We start from the raw sequence: 24,279 nt of genomic DNA, 5'->3' as shown, positions 1-24,279 counted from the left end.
AATTACATGCAAATATTTAAAAACTTTGAAATTTGAAACTAAATTATGGTTTAATTTACCTATCGATTGCAGCTCAAATTCGTGTGTTGAGAGACACCTGCAGCCCTGGTGGCATGTTCCATGTTATCGATACGTCGTGCGATAGTTATTTTAGGGCCAGCGATTTTGCAGAAAAAAACGTAGCCTCGTGAAACACACATACAAAACATAAATATAAATAAAAAACTGATTAAAAACTATAAATAAATATGAATATGGATTACTATGTGTAATGTAGTGCAATAGAACATACATGTAAAATGTGAAATACACTGAGGTTGACGAATTCACGCACATTTGTGGTGGTTTGCTGACTACTACACTTGCATATGTATATGTGTATGTATACACCCATACACAAATACATACACACATATGAGTTTGCGTAGGAGGCATCAAAATAACAACAGCATCAGTAGCAGCAGCAGTAGAAACAGCAACAAGGAACTCTTTAACATATGCTCGATGCATCAATGGTGCATTAGCATTTCCCGCGTGCACAAGCTCGTCAACGTTCCATGGAAATTCCAGTGCCAATGTCAAGCAGTCAATGTCAAGGCGAGCTAACGCTAACTAAGTAATTAATATCAACACAAACACACACACACATACACACTCTGAAAGCCATAGCCCATAGTAGCCAAGTTAAAATATAGACAAGTGTCAACACGCATACACACAAACAATTACACTTACATACACACACACACACAGACACACAACAAATTAAAGCAAAAAGCAAAATAGCAACCCATAGAATATTGTTAAGTCCAATCGGCCCGTTGAAGAAGCGTGCATCGCACTATGGGCAATTGCCTGAAATGCTTCCAGTCGTCGTCGTCTTCGTCCGCCGCACCAACGTTGCCAACAAGCCAATCATTACCAAACGCATTGCAAAATCTAAACGCCAACAACAGCTGCCAAGCGGCCACCAGCATTGGCAACTGCTACGACATCGTTCAATCTAATGCAAACGACAGGCCACGAGGTAAGAGATTTCTGACTGAAATATACATATTTGTTCCGCATGATTATTATTTTGAATTTTCTATTTCACAGAAACTGATGAATTGCTCTCTAATCGAACTCCACTCAAGCCAGCAAACAATTGTGATACTAAACGTAATAGTTTTAAGTCCTTAGGCTTGCTTAATGGCAGTGCGCCAACCATGAGCGACATAATAACAACTGGCAAGTGAAACAGTATAGAAACAATATATTCAATGAGATTATAATAATGGTTATTCTCATTACAGCAGTGAAAGAGTCCATGGAGGTGTCACATCAAGCGCTAAATAAACTATTTGAGATCTACAAAGATCCCGATGAAGAAGATATGATACTCACGGATGGCATTGAACGTTTATGCCTTGATCTTAATTATCAGCCGGATGAGTTTGCAATACTTGTGCTTGCCTGGTGCTTGGATGCCTCACAGATGTGCCGATTCACCAGAACGGAGTTCATCGATGGCCTCCATAAGATGCGTGCAGACTCAATTGAAAACATACGTTTAAGACTTGAGCATACAATTGAGATGCTTAAGGTTGATTCGGAAATGTTTAAGCAGCTCTATCGTTTTACCTTTCGGTAGGTCAATAAGCTATAATATTTATTTTATATTTATATTCATTTGATTTGCAGTTTCGGCTTGGAGCCCGATCAGCGCGTTTTATCGCTTGAAATGGCAATCGATTTGTGGAAACTTGTGTTCACTGTACAAACACCTGATCTCTTTTCAAACTGGGTTAACTTCCTCGATAAGCATCCGAACATACGACGCATACCCAAGGATACATGGAACATGTACCTCAATTTTACTGAACAATGTGATATAGACAATTACGATGATACCGAAGCGTGGCCAAGTCTCTTCGATGACTTTGTCGAATATGAAAAGAATCGTGCTCTGGAAATGGCCACCGTCCACGATGATGACAACAACAATGATGATCCATTGCAATGCCATGTCAAAGCCGGTGGCGATACGCGTCATGTGTCATAGTTTAAGTGTGTCAGACAGTAGCCCAACACAGAGCCACACACCCAGAACACTCACACACAGAACCGTTTTGAAAGGCCAAGCGACGTTCAATAGAAATTTAAATCTGTACAATTTCAAATACGATATTTATTTACGCGCTCTCTGTCTCTCTCTCTGACACTCCCTGTCTCGTATCGATATCTTTTGATTTCTGTTTTGTTTTTGTTTACTTGCAAGTTGCAACACCTTTGTAGTCGGTCATAGATCTAAACGATGCGGTGCTGGCGCTGCTTGGATGATTCACAACCAACTCGAACAACAAAAGAGAAAACTGCACTCATAGCCAGACAGTCAGACAACAGCCAGCTAGCTGATAATTTAAACTGCAAACAATTTAACACTTAAAAGGAAAGAATGAAAAGGGCATTGGACGCATTTGTTTATAAATTTTAAAGACTTATCAACAAGAATTTCGAAAAAGCTCAATCATACGAAACCACATGTGTATATAGTATATGTACTAAATGACTTGATTCAACTAGAAGAGCAAACATCTTTTCAATGTGTGCAAAATCGTATATATATATATATATATACATATATATAAATTATAGCAATTAACTGATGTATTATTTAAAAGAAACAAACAAACAAAAGCAAAATATTAAAAGATTGCATCATTTTATGGCACTTAACTATTTAATTGCATTACAATTACATACTTAGTTCTAAGTAGTGGATGTGAATTAAATAAAAATAAACTAAACTAATAGAAACCCATAACAATCTTTAAATTTCAAATAATATTTGTGTCATATGTGCAAAGCATTAATTTTTAGTTGTAAAACGAATGTGCGACTTGCAGAATATCGATAATAAAATATAATTAAGCTATATTTACTTAAATCGAATTAATTATATTAATTTGTTAAATTTAATAATGGTTTTTATTTAATTATTTATTTGAGCGATTTTTGCTATCGATAGTGCAATCGATATTTGTTGTGCCTACGCGCCTATCGAATTTACCAGTGATGTGTTGACTATTGTGCACAAACGCATATACATATACAAATATATATACATATGTACGTGCGTACTTATTGCATATTGATAAAAATTTGTAAAAATCCACTAGGCTATTTGCTTTATAGGCCCCGATGAGTAAGTAGTTGTGTGAAACAATTATCTCAGCTGAGTGGCGCTTCAACTGCGTCAAAATATTATGCGCATTCTATGCGGATTGATTCACGATTTGACATTGAAAACAGAAATTGCGATGAAGAGTTGGTCATAGAGAGGAGCAAAGGGCAAGGTAACGTTCGATCGAAAGGACATACACGCGCGCACAGACACACACAAACACACCAATAGGAAGATGCCCTGCGAAAGCTGTGGCATTGAATTCACGGTATTTCGCCGTAAACGCAGCTGTTTCGACTGCAGGTAAGTCGGAAATTGATATTGAATAGCTTTATTTGGCTCTATCATCCCATTAAAATGTTTTATTGCAGGCGCTATTATTGCAGCAATTGCCTGACTGGGGCGACGGCGGCGACGACGTTGACATCGACGTCGCGTCGCTGCCAGCGCTGTGCAATATTTGCTCAACGTCCTTTGCTGCGCACGGATTTGCTAAAGCTAAAGCCTAAGGATTTAATATTCTATTTGCAATCCAAACACATTTCCACTGAAGGCTGTCTGGGTGAGTGTTTGCCGCTGCGATCATATGTATGTATCTATATAAAATCTAATTGGTCTTTGTCTTTTGGGCTGTGCAGAGAAGGAAGAGCTGGTTGGTTTGGTGCTGACGCATGTCGCTCAGTCGGATCGAGAGAGAGGCTGCCCGCCTAATCAGAACCAAAGTCCGGGTCGAGGCCAAGCCAATCCCATGGACAGTCTGAAGCAAACGTGCCAAAACTTTTTCACCAATCTAAGTGACAATATCAGTGATTCCTTAGCGTCCTTTGACACAAAATCAAGTTCCAAATCTACGTCAAACAGTCGCCAGGCATCCAATGATAATGGAGCAACAACTCCACCCACACACATTTTTGAGCAGCCGCGCGTGTCCACAAGAGAAATTCCAACGTATGCCAGTGCTGGCGGTGTCCAGCCGACGCCTGCCCGGACGCCTAGCATACCGCGAACCAACTCCACAGAGGTGGCGCATGTGCATGTCAGTCCATCCACATCCTCTACGCATACGACAACATCGCCCACGGCCACGCAGGAGCGCAGAACTTTGGCCACAGAGGCGGCCCGACTGCTGCAACAGGCTGAGCCTGACAACTCGGAGTGTGATTGCTCGGATGATGAGATCATAACCACGTTCAGTGAGCGCACATCGCTTAAGAATAGCGAGAACAGCGCTGGCCCGGCCAGCAGGCCAACATTGGAGATCAGCTCCGCGGCTCAAACACCGACCACAACAACAATAGCAACTGCAACCACGGCTACGGCAACAACAACAGCTACGACAAGCACCAGTCCGGGCTACTCCAAGCAGGGCTCACTCAGCTCCAAAGTGGATGCTTGCGGTGCAGACGCCTCATCCCAATCTAGCTTCGAGGAGCTCGGTGCCATTGGCGGCATTTCCGATGAGAGCAAGGCTACGACCGACACGAACAGCAGCAACTTGGATCAGTGGCAAATACTTGAGCAAACAAGTAGCAGTCAACCGCCACAGCAGCAGCTGCTGCAGGACCAGCAGCAACAGCAGCAGGAGGTTGATGCAGTCAATGATGATGAGATTCTGCAGGTGACGCTGCATACAGAACCGCAGCCGCCACAGCGTGTTAAGAAGGTGACACGACGACGCTCCGAGGGTTATCTGAATCGTCGTCATCAATCCAGCGATGATGATGACGAATCACCGGTGGCTCCTCTCCACGGCTTGGCACTGAGCACACTCAGCGAACAGCCGGAGCCGGCGCTAGCTGCTGTGGCATCCAATAGCTGTCAGCGTTGCGGCAAGAATAAGACGAACATCAGGCGACATGTGGATAAAATGCGCCGACATTTGGAGAATTCCCAAATGTCCGAGGCGGACATCAAGCGCGAGCTGCAAGAGTTTCTCAGCTACCTGGAGCAGCGTACCAAGTCTCTGGAGTGCTCCGATGCGGACAGTCACGCTGTTTCGCCGCTGAGCAGCGTCGAGGCAGGTGCGACAGGTGTTGCGCATGCAATGCCTATAACTCCTACGATTGAGTTTTCGCCCACGCAGGATGATCACGAGACGCACTGGGAGGACGATGAGGGCATCCATGTGTATGCCTCGCCTTTGGGCTTTGAGCCGCCCAACAGCTTGGATTCGCGCTTCGTGAACCTGGAAGAGTTTGAGGATAGGTGAGTAGAGCATGAAATAAATGATAGTCAGATATTAATGACAATGACTTTACAGAAAAGACTTGGAGAACTTGACTGTGAAACAGTTAAAGGAGGTGCTAATGTTGCATCGCGTCGACTACAAAGGATGCTGTGAGAAACAGGAGCTGCTCGATCGTGTGTGTCGACTATGGAAGACGTTGCGAACAGCGCCAGGTAAGTCGAAACTCTTTACCAAACATACATGCAAGATGTATTACATATATCCATATATATATAATCATATATATAGCTGTTGAAAAACTAGCCACAGACGAGCTGTGCAAGATCTGCATGGATGCGCCCATTGAGTGCGTGTTTCTGGAATGCGGCCACATGGCGACCTGCACCAATTGCGGCAAGGTGTTAAACGAGTGCCCGATTTGTCGACAATATATTGTACGAGTTGTAAGATTCTTTAGGGCGTAATATTCTAAATTTTGCAGCCGATATATAGCTTTGCTTATTATAGTTCTTCTTGATTTGTACAATATATATAAACAGTCGGTTAGGGCCAAGTGATTTGTAGCTCTGTACATATTGGGAGTATGTAAAAGGTAATATTTAAGCACTGGATGTGCTTTATCTGTATAGTTATTCCTTGGGTCTTGTATGCTCAATTACTGCAGTTGAATGAGAAACTTCGAGAAACAATTTCGTTCCGTTATATATATATAAGATGATAGCTCTGGCAATATTAATAATTGTATTCCATTCTACTTTTTTGCTGCAAGCTAAGAAATACAACTTGAAAAGTGTGTATTTATTTGAACTTGTAAAATACCTGACATTTGTTTTGTTTGTCCCTTGCTATTTATTTAACCATTTCCCTTCCCCAAGTTGTTTCTATATGTAGTAGACTTAGCTAAGATAACATTCCTATATTAAATGTAAATGGAGGAATCTATATTTAAAAACTGTTGTAACAAAAAACTTCTAGTTTTCGCATTTACATTATATAATAAATAAAGAGTCAACACATATTTCATTAAAACCAGCTTGGCGTTTGAAATTGGCGCGTGCGATAGATGAATAGACGAATCTATCGCCTATCGATTAATTTAAGTGCTGTAGCTTGGCGCTTTTGCAGCACTGTTTGGGTTTTGTACTTGGCTAAATTTTCGAAATGCGAAAGCTCAACGGATATTAATATATGAAATGCGTGTTTTTTGTCTTCTTCTCTTCTCTTCTGAAAATTATATAACATTTGATTAGTTTGTGATTCAATTGAAAACAGTCTTTATTGTAAACTAAATAATAGTACTTATATTAATGACAAGGGCTAGCTCTATAATAGCCTGATGACTAGAGTTATGTGGAAGGATAAAATTATATTAACTCCTTCAACTTCTGTGCACGCGCAAATCGAGCGGCGTTGGTGTATCCATATCCATGCTGATATCTTCACTGTGTAGATAACGATAATTGTGCTGCCAGTATGAGGTGGCGGAGGAGGAGGAGGAGGAGTTGGCATATTCGCTATGGTGTTTGGCTTGCAGCGAATAATCGCTTGCCACGTTGTCACGCTCAGCCAAATCCAGATAGTAGTTGGCTGTGGATTCGGCTACAGGTGCCACAGGTGCTTTCAGGCAGGTGTAGGATGGCTCGCTGGCCTCCAGCATACAGGTGGTCGTCTGGCTGGCAATCAGCTGAATGCTGTGCTTGAACGTCTTCACATGCTTGCGCAGCGACGAGGGATCCGTGTAGCGTTTCTGACAGCCCTGCACCTTGCACATATACGGCTTTTCCATGGAGTGCGTGCGCGTGTGCTTGAACCGATCCGAGGAATTCGAATAGGCCTTCAGGCAGCCCTCAAAATGGCACTTGTAGGGCTTCTCGCCGGAGTGCGAACGGATGTGTATTTTCAGGTTCTCGGCACGCGAAAAGGACTTCTCGCACAGATGGCAACGGTGCGGCTTCTCCTTGGTGTGGGTGCGCACATGGACCAGCATCTTGTAGCGCGCATTGAAGCCCCGATCGCTGCGCTGACAGCCGCTCCAGCGGCAGTAGTAGAGCCCGTCGTGCAGCGAGGCGATGGCGTGACGTAATGTGACATGTTGTGCGAGCGCCTCCAGGGACTCGAAAACTCTGCAAGAACAAAGGCGAAGAGCTACTGTTAAACGGGATGTCTACAGTGGAGTGGCAAATATTGGATATGCATTTTTAATCATTTTAATGTAATTTAATGAAATATATATTCAAGTGATTTTCAATTGACCTTTCTTTTTTCCTTCAAGTTTAGCCATTATTATGAGCTCGACTGTAAAGTGTAAGCTTACCTTGAGCAATCATGCCAATTGCATATGAAATCGCAGTCGCTGCAGCTGCTGCTGCCGCTTTGATCGCTGCAGGACGTGTGTGTGGGTGAGCCAGAGCCAGAGCCAGAGCCGGAGCCGGAACTGGGGCACTTCATGATGACGGACTGTGTGCGTGAAGCTGAAGCAGAAGCGGACCCGGAAACGGAAACGGCTTCAGCAGACGGTGCAGCTCTTGGCGGTGTTATGGGCGGCGTTGGGAATCGGATATATTGCATTTGCGGCAATTGCTGTTCACTCAGCCAACTGCCGGCCACCGGTTGTATTATGTACGGCGGCGTATTGTACGGCGTATAGACAACAGTCGAGGGCGGCTCGTAGTATGCGCTATTGGAGAAGATGGGCTTTTGTACTAGGATATCCATTGCGTGTGTGTGTGTGTGTTAGTTGGGTTTGAAATCTTGCTTCTTTTGATTTAATATTTGGTTTCTTGTTTTATTGTCTCTATTGCTGCGTAGTGTTCGCTAGAGCGATTGTTAAACGAATGAGCCGCTCGCCTGCAGACATTCGTGTATTATTTGAAACCGATAAGGAGCCAGAGCGAGAGAGAGCGAAAAGATAGAGCGCGTGAGCGAGGGAGAGGGAAACAATCGGCGCTTATCAGGCAGCCCCCAAAGCGAAGGCTGTGCACGCAGACAGGCCAGCGGGAGACGGGGAGCCGAACAATCGAGCAGTTAAGCACCGTCGGACATCCGAACCTAGCCAAAAAAAAAAAGGGAACGAAAGAGAAGAAACCAAATCTCTGGGCCAAGTTAGTTGCGTGTGCGTAGAAACATGTAGCAACAAAGTGTTAAACATGCCAGAGATAGCAAACAGGAGGGGAGTGGAGTGGAGGGGAGCCAGTTTCATCCGGCGCACATGTGATGTACGTGAGTGAGGCACCGTTTTGGCCACTGTAAGCTGAAGGGGGGCGGGCGGGCGCGTGACTAGCGCCTGAGGCTGACTTGCGCCTTATCAGCGCAACGCACAAGTGGAAAATCGGTCTAGCCGTCGACATGTTGGCATGTGTGTGGGTAATGATCAACAGTAACAGCAGCAGCAGTCGCAGCAGCAGCAGCCGCAGCAGCAGCAGCAACAACAACAGCAACAAGAGTCAACAGCTCTTTGCGGGGGTAGCAGCTGCGATAGGAAATTGCACTTCGTACTTTCTCTCTCTCTCACTCTGCTTACCTCTCTTGCCCTCGCCCGGTCGAGTCGCACAAGCGCCCCAGCTGAAACCCCCCCACAGCTGTTGACTGTGCTACGGTGCAGATAAAGACGTTTCACGCTGTCGTTATCGATCCGAGCCGACTTTTTGTGTTGCGGTTCGGGCCAAGTCAACAATTTACAAACAATGCCAGCCGTATCTGCGACGATGACGCTCATTCCGTCTATAGCTGTTGTTGTTTTCCTTTTGGAACAGTCGAGGCATTCGCCAATGCCCAGCCATCTTATCAATGGGCCGACTGTAGCGTCTCTAGCGTCTTCCACGGCTGTGGCCGGGGTGTGCGCGTTGCTTGCCGTCGTCAGCTCTGCTGGGTGGTTAACTCTTATCAGTTAGCAAAACAGTCTGGTTACCCATTTGATAGGAAGTGAATCACATATGCTGCGCTTCAACCAGCCCAGCTAGCGACTCCGATCGCGGGGGCCTTACATAAATAAGCACTCGGAAATGGTATGACATCAGTGGCTACGATTAGCCCAGGGCGCCTGATACTACGCCAACCCCCCTGCCCACCGCTATCTGACCCCACCTGGTGTTCAATGTCAGTCGATTGCAACAGGTGCATCCAGAGTTTGTAATCGAAGTGCGCAAAAGGAAAACGAAAAGCAAAAAAAAAAAAAAAAGAAAGAAAATGACAAAGTCATGATTTATTTTTAGATTAACTTACAGATATGAAATCGGGGAATCGCCCTCTGGACTGTTAATAGAACAGGCGCGAAGTACAGTTGCGACATTCTTTCTTGCCTTTCTGTCTACGCATCGTAATTAAAGTTCGATAAAATTGTTGGGTTGAAGTACAAGTTTTTTTATACGGCTAACTGTGTTATTTATCAAGTGCTGTCGAAGGGATTTATAAAACCAATTCATAAATTCTTAGTTATAGTATAGATATTTGTTTACTGAAAGCCAATAAAAGCTGGGACTTTTGCTATATTTCCTGTTACGGCTTGTCTAAATATATATTGTGAATGGGCTCCTATCTTAATTCCATATTAATGTCCATATATAAGAACAAGGATTTAGTATAGCTGTCACGTTTCGCTATAATACTAGGTTTTTTTTTATAAATAAAAGTTCAAGGTCTAACAGTCAGTTTTAATGAGGTTATGTGACTGTTATACGTAAACTGCGCGAATGTAGTATAACAGCTTAATAAACAAGCTAGCTAGCAAGAGTGTGCAATACACAAGTAGGAGTATACCAGAAAAGTTATAGTATATATGTATGTATATATTATAGTATAACAGCTATGCTCATATATAACAGGCAACTTATTGAACAGGCTGCCCTATAAGTTCTATATATGAGCAAAGTTCTAGTATAACAGCTACATTCAGTAATATCAGTCAGATTTTGGTATAACAGATGGATTGTTGCATATTCGACAGATCCTGGATTTGTTGAAATATAATAGAGTTTAAATTTCAAGTTTAGATTATAGTATAACAGCCTGAATTTAGTAGTATCACAAACTGAATAGAATATAACAGCCTGGGAAAAACAGAGCAGTCTGGGTTTAGTTCATAATATAACAAGTAGCTCAGTGTATAACAGTCTTTACATATTACACCACGCAGAAAGCTTTTACAAGCTCTTATGCTTATTATCCTTATTATGAATATTCCAGTATAGATGCTTAGCTAATATTATATTTATAAAAATAATCAAATAAAAATACAATATAAAAACTTCGAAACCCCTGACCCCAATTTATTGCACAACATGTGTATTATTCCATCATATAAACAACGAAATTATATGTATATAATATAAATATATATATGTGTGTATGTATACATATGTACATATATTTATGGATCTATACTAAAAATATGGATTTTCTGGTTCCCCTGAAAGCTACAAACTGAACTTTGTATGGCGCGGGCTGTGCTTCGCAGTTGATAAGCGACCACACAATTAAGCTCAACTATTGTCCGGCAACAGCTGAAGATGGAGAAGAAGAAGCAGATGAAGAAGATGCCAAAGAAACAGCATCCCTGAGACAGATAAGCGACGGAGAAACCTCGCGTTCATAGAGGTGAACGCGTGCGGGGCACAACATTTTTCCGTAGTAAAAAATTCCAAATAAAACCAGTGCAAATGGTTCAAACGGATGTGCGTGACTAGCAGATATCCTGGAGATGTTGCAATTTAGTTAAATTCCATATGGGCCAAAAGGAATGAGAAAGTGATTTAGGTCTACTTGAGGCCTATCTAGATCTGTGATGACTCAAGCTCTTAGAACGTAAGAACTAACGGATGTTCGATAAAGATTTTTATCGATTGGAGGGCAATATAAAACAGATATCGAATACAATTAAACTTCTTTGTATTGTCCAAGTTCAAATCAACTCTTGAGATGATTCATAGGGCAGTCTGCCACGCCTGCTGCTGCCTATGCGCACATCTTTTACATGAAGCACATGCCGCCCTTTGTCCACTATCAATCGTCTATAGGGTATGAACGCAAATAAATGAAAACAAACCCCAGCAAGTGCGCCGCAATGTAGCAGAATACACAGAAACTGGATCGTTCCAGTTCTACTGGTCGCACTGTCATATAATGATGTTCAATATTTCTATCAAATTATAACAACATATACTTGAGCTGATAACCAACCCAGGGGTCTAACTGACTGACTGGGTCTGGCCGGCTGGCTGATTGGGTTTGTGTGGAGGTGCTAAAGTGGAATGCGATAAGCCGGAACGAGTCGTGCATATTGGGACGTACGTACGATGGAACCCAGATTCGTATTACTCTCTAGATGGTTTATCAAAGGCCCAGCCTCTCATTTTTGCTACACAATATATATACCATATATGTATATTAATATATAAGGTGTATAACCTCAGCTATCTATCTATCTAGTATCTATGTGTATTATATAAGTCCAGACAGTGAATGCTAGAGCAACACGAGTTATTATCCCACAACTTTCATATAACCACCACTTCATCAAATGTTATTAGAAATATATTATACGAGGGTAGTTTGAACGAACATCTTGATATGTACTTTAGATGGCAATATTTATAAATATAAATATGAAATATGAGAGGAAACAAAATTTGTTTTATTTTAGTTGAATGGAATTTTTTTTTTTTAATTTATTATTATTTTATTTATTAAATTAATAAAAAATCTTTTTTTTTGCCTACATAATTTTTCTTTTCTCGTCACGCAAATGAAGATAAAAGTTAAGAAATTAACACAAAAAAATCACAATTCATATCATTCATGAAGTGAATAGATCCATCAATTGTACAAATCACCCTCGTCCAGAGGCAGACGTCCAAAGTCTGGCCAAAAATATAAAACGCATCAAAATCATATATCGAATACTTTTTGCATGCAATTGGGGCATGAAACTAGGCTCCATTGTTTCGCGCTGTCTGGTCCCAAAATGTTATCTCAATAGCAGACAGTTTTGATATGCAAAAAATATATACAGCCGAGAGCACTGCAATTGGGCATAACAGACTGTCTCATACTCGTTTGCAGTTCCGAAGAGTCGTTATAAATAGAATTTGGGGAGTAATTCAGTAGAAGCCTACTAGAGAAAGCTTTAAAGCCCATATTGTGCATACAAATTTACGAAGTGCTATATTTAATACCAATATACTCTGCCTACATCGCCTGAACGGGCATATAAAAAACAAACCGCCAAATGAACATGAAAATGAAATATCATGCAAAGACTCTAATGGGAGCCGCCAGAAGTAGTAGTAGCTGGAATAGTAGACCCAATGGCTATATCAACATGTGCTATATTTATTAACTGATTTTATTGTAGTTGTTGTTGTTTTTGTTGTTGTGGCTGATACTGCTGACAATATCTCGTCTAGACTGCCTATTATTAGAGTCCAAAAAATATTTATGAAATTCATTGTTATAAAATATGAAGCAAAAAGTTTCCACACGCAAAGATTGGCTACAAAAAAAAAAAAAAAAAAAAAAAAAAAAAAAAAAAAAAATAGACGCAAGAAACAGCTAGAAGTTTAGAGTAGTAGATTCGTAGGGTTATAGCTAAATTAAAATGATATGAAGTGGGTTTTATATAGTTTTATAATAGCTAAGTTACGTTTTTTGATTTACTAATCTTAGCTAACTTTAAAATAGCTAGAATTTGAATAACTATAAATAATTCTAGCTTTATCTAGCTAAACGACTGTTGATTTAGGCTCTTAATAATATTTAGCTCGGATTTTAACTTGATCAAGATTCTAGCTATTTTTGGTATATACTTATATTAAAATATCAAGACTAGATTTTAGCTTTACTTGAGCTTAACATTTTGCATTACATTGCTGTTTATCTAAATGAAACATTTTAGCTAGAATTTGAATTTGAAGCTAGATTAGCCTCTAGTACTAGTTCTGATTGCACTAGGTCTAATAGGAAAAAATATTTACGAAATATGGCTCTTAGCTATATCTAGCAATGTGTGAAGTGATATATATTTTAGCATATTTTAGTTAACCTTAGAAGTTAGTTTTGTAGCAAATATGTTTCATATATTCCATATTATTAAACAATTATAAGTACTAACAATTCAATAATCAACCATTAATAGATAAATAGCACATATACATATATATTTACAACAAACAACAACAGCAAAGAAACCTGATGCAATCTCTTATTCCAATTACATTTCTGCCAAAAAAGTTCACAGCACGCGCAGCAAAAAAATTATATAAAAAAAAATTACTTATCACGTTAATTTTTGTTTATTATTTTCGGAAGAGAGGTGCGGGGGGTCAGAGGTTTTAGTGATAAGCCACAGGAAGCACTCAATACACGTGCAGAGGCATTTAAGGCCAGTCACACCTGTACCACACACACACACACACACACACACACACACACACGTTAGTCAACACTGCGCACAGCACTTACACGTAGTCCAGTAGCCCAGTTTTTATTTTATTTTATAACAGTCTTATTTCAGTTAACTTTTAAACAATTCGTAGGCAATTGAATTTTTTGCGCACGTTTGAACTTGTGATGCATATCGAACTGTCTTCGACATTGTCTGGAGCCGCCGACTCCAACTCCACAGCTCCCTGGGTGAGGTCCGTGGGGTCGCGGCAAACCAAAATAAACGCCCTAGCATTGAACCACACGGCGTGTGTGGATTGAAATATTGGTATATAAATAAGTGCAATACATTTGCCTGTTTTTTAATCATAATTATAAATACATATTGAGGTATATTGAAAGCAGCAGCATCAGCTGCCTCACACGAACATCTCCAGGTTCTTCTGCATATAGCTGACCAATGCCGCCTCGAACTGGGCACGTGTAACGGCGTCCATTTGCAGATTGAAGCTCACATAGAATTGACGGCCGTAGCGCATGGCCAGCTTGTTGGCCAGCACCAGAGAATCGCTCTGCCCGCTCTCGCCGAGAAATGTCGTGGAGACGATTTGCTTGCTGGGCGGGCGTGATGGCATCGCCATGGCAAACTCATCCACCCGCTCGGCATCTGTGGTACCCAGGAATATCAGTGTACTGCCATTCATCTTCAGCACACGCAATGTCACCTGCACAGAGCCCACAACGAGTTGAGCCATGTGCGAGGCAAAGGGCAAGCTCGATGCCGTAGCCGGAGTTGCTGCTGCTGGTGTTTGTTGTTGTTGTATCTTGGCAATGTCGCCGCAAGCATCCTGCAAAACAGCACAGCTTTCCATGTCTATAGTTTGTTTGTTTTGCCTAGGAATAATTTTATATTTGCTACTTTATAAATTTACAATGAAATGCAGTTTTTTTGTTAGATCACAGTGTTGCTAAACAAACAAATGTTTTGCAGGGCTGCAAGCTCATTTGCAAAGCTTACTGTGTTGTATAGCGCAAGCATTTGCGCGCCAAAGCGAATTCAATTTAAATTTAGGGAATTTTATTCGCTTTCCCGCCGTTGAACTAAATCAAAACACATTTATATTCGCCGTTCGCAGTGTTGTTTTCATTTTATTAAGGCTCGTAATTTAAATGTAGGCGTTTTCTTTTTTTTTTTGGATTAAAATACATATTACGATTTCGATACAAGCTCCATGGATATATTGATGTGGAGCGGGTTTCAGCTTGTTTCGATTTATACTACTTAAAAGAATATATATTTATATTGAGAACTTTCTGTTTGCGATTAGCAAAGAAATTATAAGAGAAATTCATATTTAGAAAAAAAAAGAGAACAATTTAGTGCATGTAAATCAGTTCAGGGTTAATTGTTCGAAATGAAATTCACTAATTAATTTATATATGTATATATATGAGTTTACGTGTGTCTCGATTTAAATATCATAAATGTTGCATTTGTTGTTTTTTCTTTTTTTTGTTTATTACGTTTGCGTCTATTGCCTTTATATATAGATATATTGGTTATTGGTTAATTGTTATTAAAGTTGCTTGAACTTGAATGAATATCAAATAATTTGGATTAACTTGTAGCGTTTTTCTACTATAATTTGACTAACATTTTTGCAACCGCGATTTCAACTTTCATCTTGTTTATATAATGTGTTTTTAAATGGGAATTTTTTTCGATTTTTTGTTGACTTTTGTAAATTTTTTTTAATGGTTAATTTTTGTGATTTTTTTTTTTTTTTTTTTTTTTTTTCTTTACGTTTAGCTGGTTGCGAATAAATATATATAGAAGTGTTATTACATATATAGTGTGTGTGTTGGATTATTATGCATCGTTTATTGATTATGGGGCGCTTTAATCTTCGTCATCCTCGGATTCAGCTTCCTGCAACCAGGTCAACCAGGCGTTCACCTGGAACAATGCTGAGCCCTTGCCTGGATATTTGTCCGATATCTCCTCCTTCCATAAAACGAATGCTTCCTCCTCAATGATTTCGAAGTCGTAGAGATATTTAAACCAGCGACAAAGCATGCCTGCGAAAAATTGAAAAATGAATATTAGTATATAGCCATAGAAAATTAGATATTATATATATCTTACCCTTGGGGAAGTTCTCGTTATAACAGAAAGTCTGCAGTGCATAAAGCGCCATCAATTGCAATTCGTTTTGACCTAGGAAAGTTTGCAGCATTTGGCTGTAGGTCTCCAGCATGTTTTGTTCCTTTTGTATTATTGATTTCTCGGGATGCTCCTTGGGGTCCACGTTGCTAGCCAATGTTGTCTCCTTGGTGATGTATTTGACCACAACGGTCATGAGTGCCTGGATGAAGCCTGGGTCCTTGTAGTACTTGTTATCCACATTAGCCTTGATCCACTTGTAGAAATTGTTTGGATTTGGATCGTTTTGCAGCTGCTTCAGCATCTCTGCCTGCACCTTGAGCAATGGATAGAGGAAGGACAGCTGTCGATCCTCTAGAATTTCGGCCAAACGCTCCTTGTTGCGATCCACCTCGGGCAGGCTGTTCATCAAATCAATTTTGCTAGCACGGAACTTCTCCTCCAGCGCATCCTTGCCAATGGTCTTGTGCAGCTGCTGCAGCACCAGCAAAAACAATGGATAATGTTGTCCATTGTCCGTGTAGTTGGCAATGTCGTTAAGCTTTATCAGAGCCGGCTCGCATACGGCCTTGCTGAGCACGGAGGCGACCAGGGCTGTGATGCGTGGGTTAAGTGCCTCGCGCTCGTTCATCTTGTTGACCAACTGCTTGAAGATCTCAACGATGATATTTGGCTTGATGTTGGCCTGCTTGCGCAATGTCTGCAAGAAGCGCACGACACGTTCCAAATAGACGTCGTTGACACGGTCAAGCACCTCCATCAATAGATTGAGACAGACATCCTTGAGCGATTTTTCCGGTAGTTTTAGCTCAATAAATCCTTCGACCAATTCCGTAAACTGATCGCGTTGTCCATTGACGGGTTCCACTGTTTCCGATTCGGTTTGTTGCTCATCTTCATTTTCGATTTCCTGCTTTACAATCGGCTCATCATCCGCTTCCTGCTTCTCCTCATAGTAGAATTTCTCCTTGAAGTAGGCTTGCGCCTTCTTGGACAACTCTTCCTTGCTTGGTCCCTTGTCCTTCTTCTGCTGCTTGCCGGAGCCGGAGCCAGATGGTGTTGTCGGTCGGTCGGAGCCGCCATTCTTGGCATTGGCTCCCAGCTGCTGCTGCTGCTGCTCCTTATTATCATTACCACCTGCTGCTAATCCTGCTGTTAACTTCTTGTCCTGCTCCATGGCTGCCGATTGACCGAAATTGGGCGACGACGATGTTGCCTTCAGGCTCTTCTCGCCCAGCTGCTGCACTGCGTGCAGCCCACGATTCTCGATACCATATTCCGCCGAGGGCGTAGACGATGGCCGCACCGGAGTGTTGATCAGATGTGATGTGGGTGTGCCCAGCAATGGATAGTGCGAATTGGAGAGCTGCGATGTGGCCGATTGCTGTGCAGATGAGCTGCTGCTGTTGCCGCTGGGCGGCGTCGAAATGGGCAGCGTGGCCGGGAATTTCTGATTCTGCGAGGCGGCACGGAACAGCAACGAATTAGCTGCTGGACGCATTTGCAGATTCTCAACCGAATCCTGATTGGTCGATATCAAGTTGCGCTTGAAACGTGGCGCCAACTCCTTGCCGCCCAGCATCATTTGATTGCCGCCTCCGCCGTACTGGCCATCATTATTCCGATCGTTGTTGCGATCATTGTTACGATGCGAGCCGCCACTGCCGCCGCCGCCGCCGCCACGTGAATCATCGCGATTGTTGCTGCTGCCGCCGCCGCCAGATCCATTCTGGTTGTTGTGTTTGTTGTAGCGATTGTTGCCGTAGTTGCCACCGCCACTGCCGCCTCCACCGCTGTTGCCGCCCTGGTCACGGTTACGATCACGATTACTGTATTGGCGATTGTCGCGATCACGATCCCGATCCCGATTGTTGCTTGTGGCAAAGCTGGAGAAAGGAGAAAAAGAGCGATAGAAAGATTGTATGAACTTCTGTACCTCACAGCATATATCAATATATATTCAATACTCACGGTGATACAATGGGCGATGCGCCCGTAACACTGAGTCCGCTAAACATATCATTGTAGCCGCCAGGCTGTATATTCAAATGGAAGCGATTCATCCAGCTATCGCCGTCGCGATCATTGTTGCGCATGTCGCGGTTGCGATTGGCGAATTGGGTGCGTATGATGGAGTCATCGTCCGAGCGTATTTGCTTTATCGGGACGGGTCCTTCGGAGCTGCCGCCAACCTTGCGCGGTATCCAATTGTTTTGACGCAACTCGATGACATCCTTTAGCATAAAGCGTATCCTTGGTGGATATTCAGTTGATTTTGAACGACGTTCCAACGTCTCAAAATACTGGTTCATCAGCTCTTTGCCCTGTTCTGAATCCAGATTCTTGCCGCAAGTCTTGAGCAATTGAGCCAGGCATTCCATGTCCTCGCACATCTCTTGCGCCCCGGCCGTACGTTTCTTCTTCTTATCCAATAGCTCCATAATGCATGCGTGCAACACATGCTTCGACAGCATGTCCAACTTGTTGAGTTCACCAATGAATTTAACATTGCCCAGCATTCTCTGCTTGGCCAGATGGCGTCGCTCCTCCTCATCGGCCTCATTCTCGGGCGGTGGTCGATTATCGTTGGCCTCATCGCGCTTCAAGCGATTGTTGAACTTGTCGCGACAGACGGCAATCAGAAGACGTAGAAATGTGCACGAATTATTTGGATCCTTTTCAAATGATGGCGCTTCCTCGGACAAACGCTTGCACAGCTGTGCATACATAGACGAGTACTTCGGCTCGTCCAAGGCTTTGTCGAAGATCAGTAAGATGACACCGTTCAATATGACAATCGAATTCAGATCTAGCTTCAGCAGCTCATCGCTCAACTCTTGGAATTTCTCGGGCGTCAATTTGTTCAATATGCCACGGACACGTCGGAAAACTGCATCGTTCTTCTCGCTCTGCGTTAGGCCATGCTGTGGACGCAACGATGGCGGTATCCAGCGTCCGGTAATGGGTTGCTGTGCTCCAGCTCCAGCGCCGGCACCAATTGATGCTGCGCCTCCTGTTACTGATGATGCTGCTCCTCCTGTTGCTGTTGGTGGCGGTGTAGACGACTTGTATGATTGCTGTTGCTGCTGCTGCTGTTGCTGATGATGATAACTTTGCTGCTGTTGTTGTTGATGCTGCTGCTGTTGCAGATTGTTGCTTGCTGCAGTGTGTCTCAAGTTCTGGCCACGCTCGTAACGCTCGTCGTTGTTGCCTCGATTATTGTAACGCCCGCCGCCGCTGCCGCCGCTTCCTCCTCCTACACCACCTGCGCTGTAGCGTTGATGTGCCGGTGATTCGTCTGCGTAGCTATCCCTATAATTGTCCCGCTGGCTATAGTCGTCACGTTGATAGCGTCCACTCAGGCTGCCGCTGTTATTATTGTTGTTGTTGTTGTGGTTGCTGCTGCCGCTGCCATCGTTGCGCTGTGAGCCGTAATTTGATTTATTTGGATTGCCAATTGTCGAATTGCTGCCGTAATGACGTTGTTGTTGTTGTTGTTGTTGCTGCTGCTGCTGCTGTTGTCCGCTGCTGCTACTGCTGCTGCTGCTGCTGCTGTTGTGGTTGATGTTGTTGCTGCTACTGTTGCCATTGCCATTGACCGTCTCGTAGCGTGAGCCGCTGCCAGTTGCTTGATGCGAGGCGCGATAGCTGCTGCCGCTGCTGTTGCCGCCCGCCGAGGAGTTTGTGTTTAGATTTCGATTGTAGCTGACGCCATCGGAGGAGCTCGAGTGATAGTTGTTCCGACTACCACGATGAACTCCCAGACTACCGTTATAACTGCTGCTATCAGCTGACTGCTGACTGCCGTTAGTCAAGCCGCCAATGCCGCCGCCTCCGCTATTATTGTTGCCAGTCGCTGCACCCAAAATGTCACTATTTTTGCTATAGTAACGCGACGACGACGAATCGTTTTGATATGATCGTCGAGGCCTTGGGCTTAGCTCCGAATCGTGTTGACGAATTTTGACGGTATTCTTGTTATAGCCACTGGAGTAGTGTCCGCTAGGGCCACCAATTTGCTGTCCTCCTACACCGCCTCCAACTCCGCCTGTTCCCGATGAGTTAGCACCTGTGATCGAACCAGTGCTTGAACGGCTACCGTTGCGACCACTCAGTCCAGATTCGTTGCCGCCAATTGATTTATTGGAACGATAATTGCCGCCGTTGTGGTTCGCACCGTTGCTGCTTGTGCCCTTGTCAATCTTCACCAGATTCTTGAGATTATTGAACGTATCGGTCGCTGTGGTGATGGGCAATAGATTCGGACTGGTATTCAGCAGTGTCTTCTGGCCAATGGTTGACGCCGTTGTTGGTGTTGTCGATGTGGTTGTTGTTAATGCCGATAGTGGTGTCGGTGGTGTTTGGCCTCCGGTACCGCCGCTGCCGTTATTGCCGCTGCCGCTGCTGCTGCTGGTGACGCCTAAAACGGCGCCGCCGCCTCCGCCTCCACCGCCGCGATTGCTCAATTGCTCGTAATTGCGCTCGATAATATCGTTTGGTTTCGACGACGTTATTATCAAACGCAAATCGTTGACGCCGCCGCTGCCGCTGCCGCACCCACTGCTGCTGCTGTTGACGCTGCTGCTGGTGTTGGTGCCGCCGCCGCCGATGCTCGTCGTATCACCGGTACTGGTGCCTCCCTCAATGGTGATCGTTTTGGCGCTGTGGCGGAACTGATCTATGATGACGCCTGCCTGATGCCCGTTGCTAGTACCGTTAGCCCAACGCTGCGGACTATCGTCGTAAGTGTGCAAAAGGGGAGCGGCGTCGTACGTTGATAGTGGAATGGTGATAATTTTTCTCTATCGACTCGGGAGCGAAAAAATGTAATTCGTGGATTTTCGTCTCACTGGAGGGGCTCGCTGTTCCTAGCGCGCTCTCGCTCTTTGTTAACGGTACTCTTGGTAGCTCGATCCTGTTTGATCTGCTTCTCGCTCTCGCTCTGGCTCTCTGTGCTCTCCCTGTGTGGTGTTATACAACACAACACACGCGAAACAAAACAAAAATTTTGTATAGTACACACAGACACGCACGCACACAGAGACACACACACAAAAATATATATATATATATCGATATATAAATATATATGTGAATATATATGTTAAGCTGTATATGTATAGCTGCTTGTTAATTGATGGGGCTCCCTTCGGTTGCTTTGTCCTAAAGTCTGTCTTTCTCTTCTGCTACGTCTCCTTCGATATATGTTTCTGCGTACGTTTTGCCAGATGTTTTATTAATATTTATTTTTTTGTTTGTTTTTATTTTATTTATGTAATTTGTTTAGTTAGATAGATTCCTGTCTAATCGGATATTGCCTGCTCCGTTGCTGCTTGCCGCTTACTCTTATAGGAATCCTGTTGATAAATGAGAAAAGGTCGTGCCAAAATTCTAATTAGAAACGGTATTGATATGCTATAGGGGGATTGTTGGTAACAGTTTTCAAATAATATGAACAAACAAAAATATAAATTGACGAGACAATGTTGTGTGATATGGTCCAAATATATTGTACATACGTACAAGCGTATACTGACAAATGTGCAAATGAAAACTGAGCGGATATATACACAAACACATACAGATATAACAATAATAGATATAATAGAAATCTTTAAATCGAATTCCCTTGACATTACTTTTCACATCGACTCTCTCATTTGCTTATGCCTGCATATAAAAATGTGGGTATGTGTGTGTGTGAGGAATTTAATAAATGCCCAATAAGTGTTAATTAAGCTGCTCTGGCTTTTACTATGGCTCGAGGCACAGCTGTTCGTTTTCTTCGTTCAGTTACGCTCGAATTTAAAGCTTTGGTTTACTACTACAAAATAACGGTTGTTTGACAATGCTCGCTCGCTCACTTGCCGTTGGCAATGGGAAACTATCATAAGTCTAAAACTGGAATTTTAATGAAAATAACCTCGGAAAACACCTTCAAGTTTATTTCACTTTTCCCCCACACACGACGCAACGCAATTGAGCGTCACACACAAATACACAAACGATGGCTGCGTTCTCTGCTCAGCTTGGGGAAATTTCAATATGTATGTATGTATGTACATATGCTGTACATCTACGTGCCAGTGTTGCCGTGCTGCACCATTAAAATGCGCAAATAGAGTGCATTTCATGAAATAAATGTACATATTATTAATGCAATTACTTGAGCTGCTTAATATACAGCAACACAGTTTTTTTAATGCACTTAAATTGATTTTAATAAGCAAACAAATTGAGTGGGGCAACTAACTGGTCGGCCAGGTCGTTCGCTTTTGTTCTTTGTTGGCTTTTTCTTTGTTTGCGCGCGCTCCGTTTGCCAAGTTTGAACTCCTCCTCTATGTACATACATACATATATGTATGTGAGTGTATGGGAATAAGTGTATAAAAATTCAAACTGGGATGTGTGGATGCTCACGTATCTCGCAAAAACTCACACACATACTCATGCACATTTTCAAGCGTGCGTGTATATATGTATGTGTGTACCCATTTCGCTAGACGTTGCTGTTGCGCACAAGCGAGCGAATTTCTCAGTGTCAGTGTCCTTTGAATGTGTGCGTGTGCCTTTGCGAATGTATGGGTTTGTGTGTGTATGTATAGAGGTTTATGGCCTCTGCTAGAGCTTTCGTTGGTTCGCAGTTTCCGTTCTGCGCCATCGAATTAAAGTCTCTTGACCCCAATAAAAGTGTACTAAATGGGTGCGTTGTTGTTTTTTTGATTAGCGGTGCTTAGCCTAAACCCAAGAAAAAACAACATTCAAATTATTTCGCATCTGCGCCATGAGTCACATATGAATGCTAAATTTTACACTTTTGCTTTATGTGATTTTCACTCAAAGAGAGCACACACACACACATACACTCGCATACAAATTTGAGAGTTTCTAAAGTTTAAGCAAGATTTTGCATTTTGAAAGCTCCCCACCCAAAGCAACCCTGAAGCCTGATTTGCATTTAGTCCATATATGTTGAGGTTTGTACGTGTGTACGTGTGGCTGCATTTAAATGCCTTCCAAGCACCCCCCAAATAGTGTCCAAAGTGTAAAACCACCCCAAAAAGAGTGCGCATATATATTGCCGCCCTTTCTCAAGCATTGCAGCGCAAAGACGTCGACGACCCCGACCCGAACGCACCAAAACCCGATGCCGCGACAAAGAGACCCAGTTGTGGATGATTTTGACCTCAATTCAAGTGAGTCGTGCATAACCGTTCAAGTAAATCCCACTAGAAAAAACCTGATGCCATTTCCAATGACACTCACACACAAACACATATACATTCGCAGAGAGATATAAAATTGTATTTTAGATGGCAAACGCGTAAATTACTCTCGATTTAATCCAATGACCCGCCCTCGTTTTCTGCTAGAGCTATAGCCCGGCCTGTTTTCAATATGCCTTGCAACTAGTTTTTTTTATTCTTTTAATTTTCTTTTTGTACTCTTTTTTCAATGCTTTCGTCATGCACATCGTACAAAGTGCACACACACATACACTCAGCTGTGTTTGTATGCTGCTGCATGTGTGTGCGTACAAACGTGTGTGGCTGTGTTCGAAGATAAAACGCGTACACACGGAAAATCAAAATGAAGCTGCATTGAAAGCGAATCGAAAAACTCAAAACTCAACAAAGAAGAGAGAAGAGAGGAATGAGAGACAGAAGTATGCAGCAAAGCAACGTCAACATCAGTTTTCCGCTGTGTGTGCCGCTGCCGCCGCCATTTTGTTTGCTAGCACTTGACGTTGCCGTTGCCGCTGCTGCTACTGCTGCTCTTCTCTCGCTCTATCTACCTACATACATACAAATACATTTCTTTGTATTTTTAGTGAATCATTTTTTCTCTTTCTCTTTTTGATTTTGATTTCTTTGTAAGTTTCATGCAGCGCATTTACTTTTTTCTTTAACACCAGTTATACGAATTCACAATTTTAAGACGAAATACTGCGGCATTATTTCACACTTATTGATTCATCGTGAATTTTCTGCTGCTGCTGCTATGAGCGAGGAAGCAAAAACGAGGACGTTCCTAATGTACATCGTACATCATGGAAAAATTTTTGAGGCTATAATTTTTTTTTTTCAACACTCATTCTTATAACCTTAGCACATTTTGCAGTACAATTCAAACCAATATTACACACTTTAACTTTTGTCTATATGTATATTAAATATAATAATATAAGTAGGCTGTGAACTTTCTCTGTCTTTATTGTACTAACCTCTATAAATTACTGACTGTATGGCAACTTTTTTGCGAAAATTACTACCACCAGTCCGACGTGCTGCAAGACAATCGACGGTATTATCGGTTATCTGCTATGGGTGGCGTGCTTAGCGATATTTCCGTGAATATCGATGTGCGGAGCTATCGCAAAATTTT

At 42.6% G+C, this 24,279-nt stretch overlaps 5 protein-coding genes across 7 annotated transcripts; 2 read left to right on the top strand and 3 right to left on the bottom strand.

The window, feature by feature from the left end:
• Positions 1-177: 177 nt before the first annotated feature.
• On the top strand, positions 178-2,799 carry LOC6578604 (DCN1-like protein 3). 2 transcript variants are annotated; one of them, XM_032729602.2, is made up of 4 exons: positions 178-1,027; positions 1,099-1,230; positions 1,299-1,629; positions 1,684-2,799. In XM_032729602.2, the coding sequence occupies exons 1-4, from the start codon at positions 844-846 to the stop codon at positions 2,042-2,044; spliced, it is 1,008 nt and encodes a 335-aa protein (XP_032585493.1). In that variant the 5' UTR covers positions 178-843; the 3' UTR covers positions 2,045-2,799. The 2 variants fall into 2 exon arrangements, with proteins under 2 accessions (XP_032585493.1, XP_002004513.1); XM_002004477.4 differs by having other exon boundaries at positions 180-1,027; positions 1,296-1,629.
• A 279-nt stretch (positions 2,800-3,078) lies between these two features.
• Positions 3,079-6,383, top strand: LOC6578603 (cell wall protein RBR3). 2 transcript variants are annotated; one of them, XM_002004476.4, is made up of 6 exons: positions 3,079-3,187; positions 3,295-3,469; positions 3,538-3,728; positions 3,805-5,371; positions 5,427-5,566; positions 5,643-6,383. In XM_002004476.4, the coding sequence occupies exons 2-6, from the start codon at positions 3,402-3,404 to the stop codon at positions 5,816-5,818; spliced, it is 2,142 nt and encodes a 713-aa protein (XP_002004512.1). In that variant the 5' UTR covers positions 3,079-3,187; positions 3,295-3,401; the 3' UTR covers positions 5,819-6,383. The 2 variants fall into 2 exon arrangements, with proteins under 2 accessions (XP_002004512.1, XP_032585492.1); XM_032729601.2 differs by having other exon boundaries at positions 3,080-3,469.
• Positions 6,384-6,604: 221 nt separating this feature from the next.
• On the bottom strand, positions 6,605-8,194 carry LOC6578602 (zinc finger protein GLIS2 homolog). The gene is made up of 2 exons (XM_002004475.4): positions 7,669-8,194; positions 6,605-7,477 (listed from the first exon to the last, which is right to left on the bottom strand). Exons 1-2 carry the CDS (start codon positions 8,067-8,069, stop codon positions 6,733-6,735), a joined length of 1,146 nt encoding a protein of 381 aa, XP_002004511.1. The 5' UTR covers positions 8,070-8,194; the 3' UTR covers positions 6,605-6,732.
• Positions 8,195-14,063: 5,869 nt separating this feature from the next.
• Positions 14,064-14,713, bottom strand: LOC6578601. The gene has a single exon (XM_002004474.4). It carries the CDS (start codon positions 14,600-14,602, stop codon positions 14,150-14,152), a length of 453 nt encoding a protein of 150 aa, XP_002004510.1. The 5' UTR covers positions 14,603-14,713; the 3' UTR covers positions 14,064-14,149.
• Positions 14,714-15,534: 821 nt separating this feature from the next.
• LOC6578600 (eukaryotic translation initiation factor 4 gamma 2) lies at positions 15,535-24,215 on the bottom strand. Its single transcript, XM_002004473.4, has 4 exons — positions 24,119-24,215; positions 17,866-21,251; positions 15,877-17,780; positions 15,535-15,809 (listed from the first exon to the last, which is right to left on the bottom strand). Exons 2-4 carry the CDS (start codon positions 18,621-18,623, stop codon positions 15,631-15,633), a joined length of 2,841 nt encoding a protein of 946 aa, XP_002004509.2. The 5' UTR covers positions 18,624-21,251; positions 24,119-24,215; the 3' UTR covers positions 15,535-15,630.
• Positions 24,216-24,279: the final 64 nt, after the last annotated feature.

This window comes from Drosophila mojavensis, unplaced genomic scaffold, assembly GCF_018153725.1.
Source record: "Drosophila mojavensis isolate 15081-1352.22 unplaced genomic scaffold, ASM1815372v1 contig_80, whole genome shotgun sequence".
Lineage (NCBI taxonomy): Eukaryota > Metazoa > Arthropoda > Insecta > Diptera > Drosophilidae > Drosophila > Drosophila mojavensis.
This window is presented reverse-complemented; position numbering and strand designations above follow the sequence as displayed.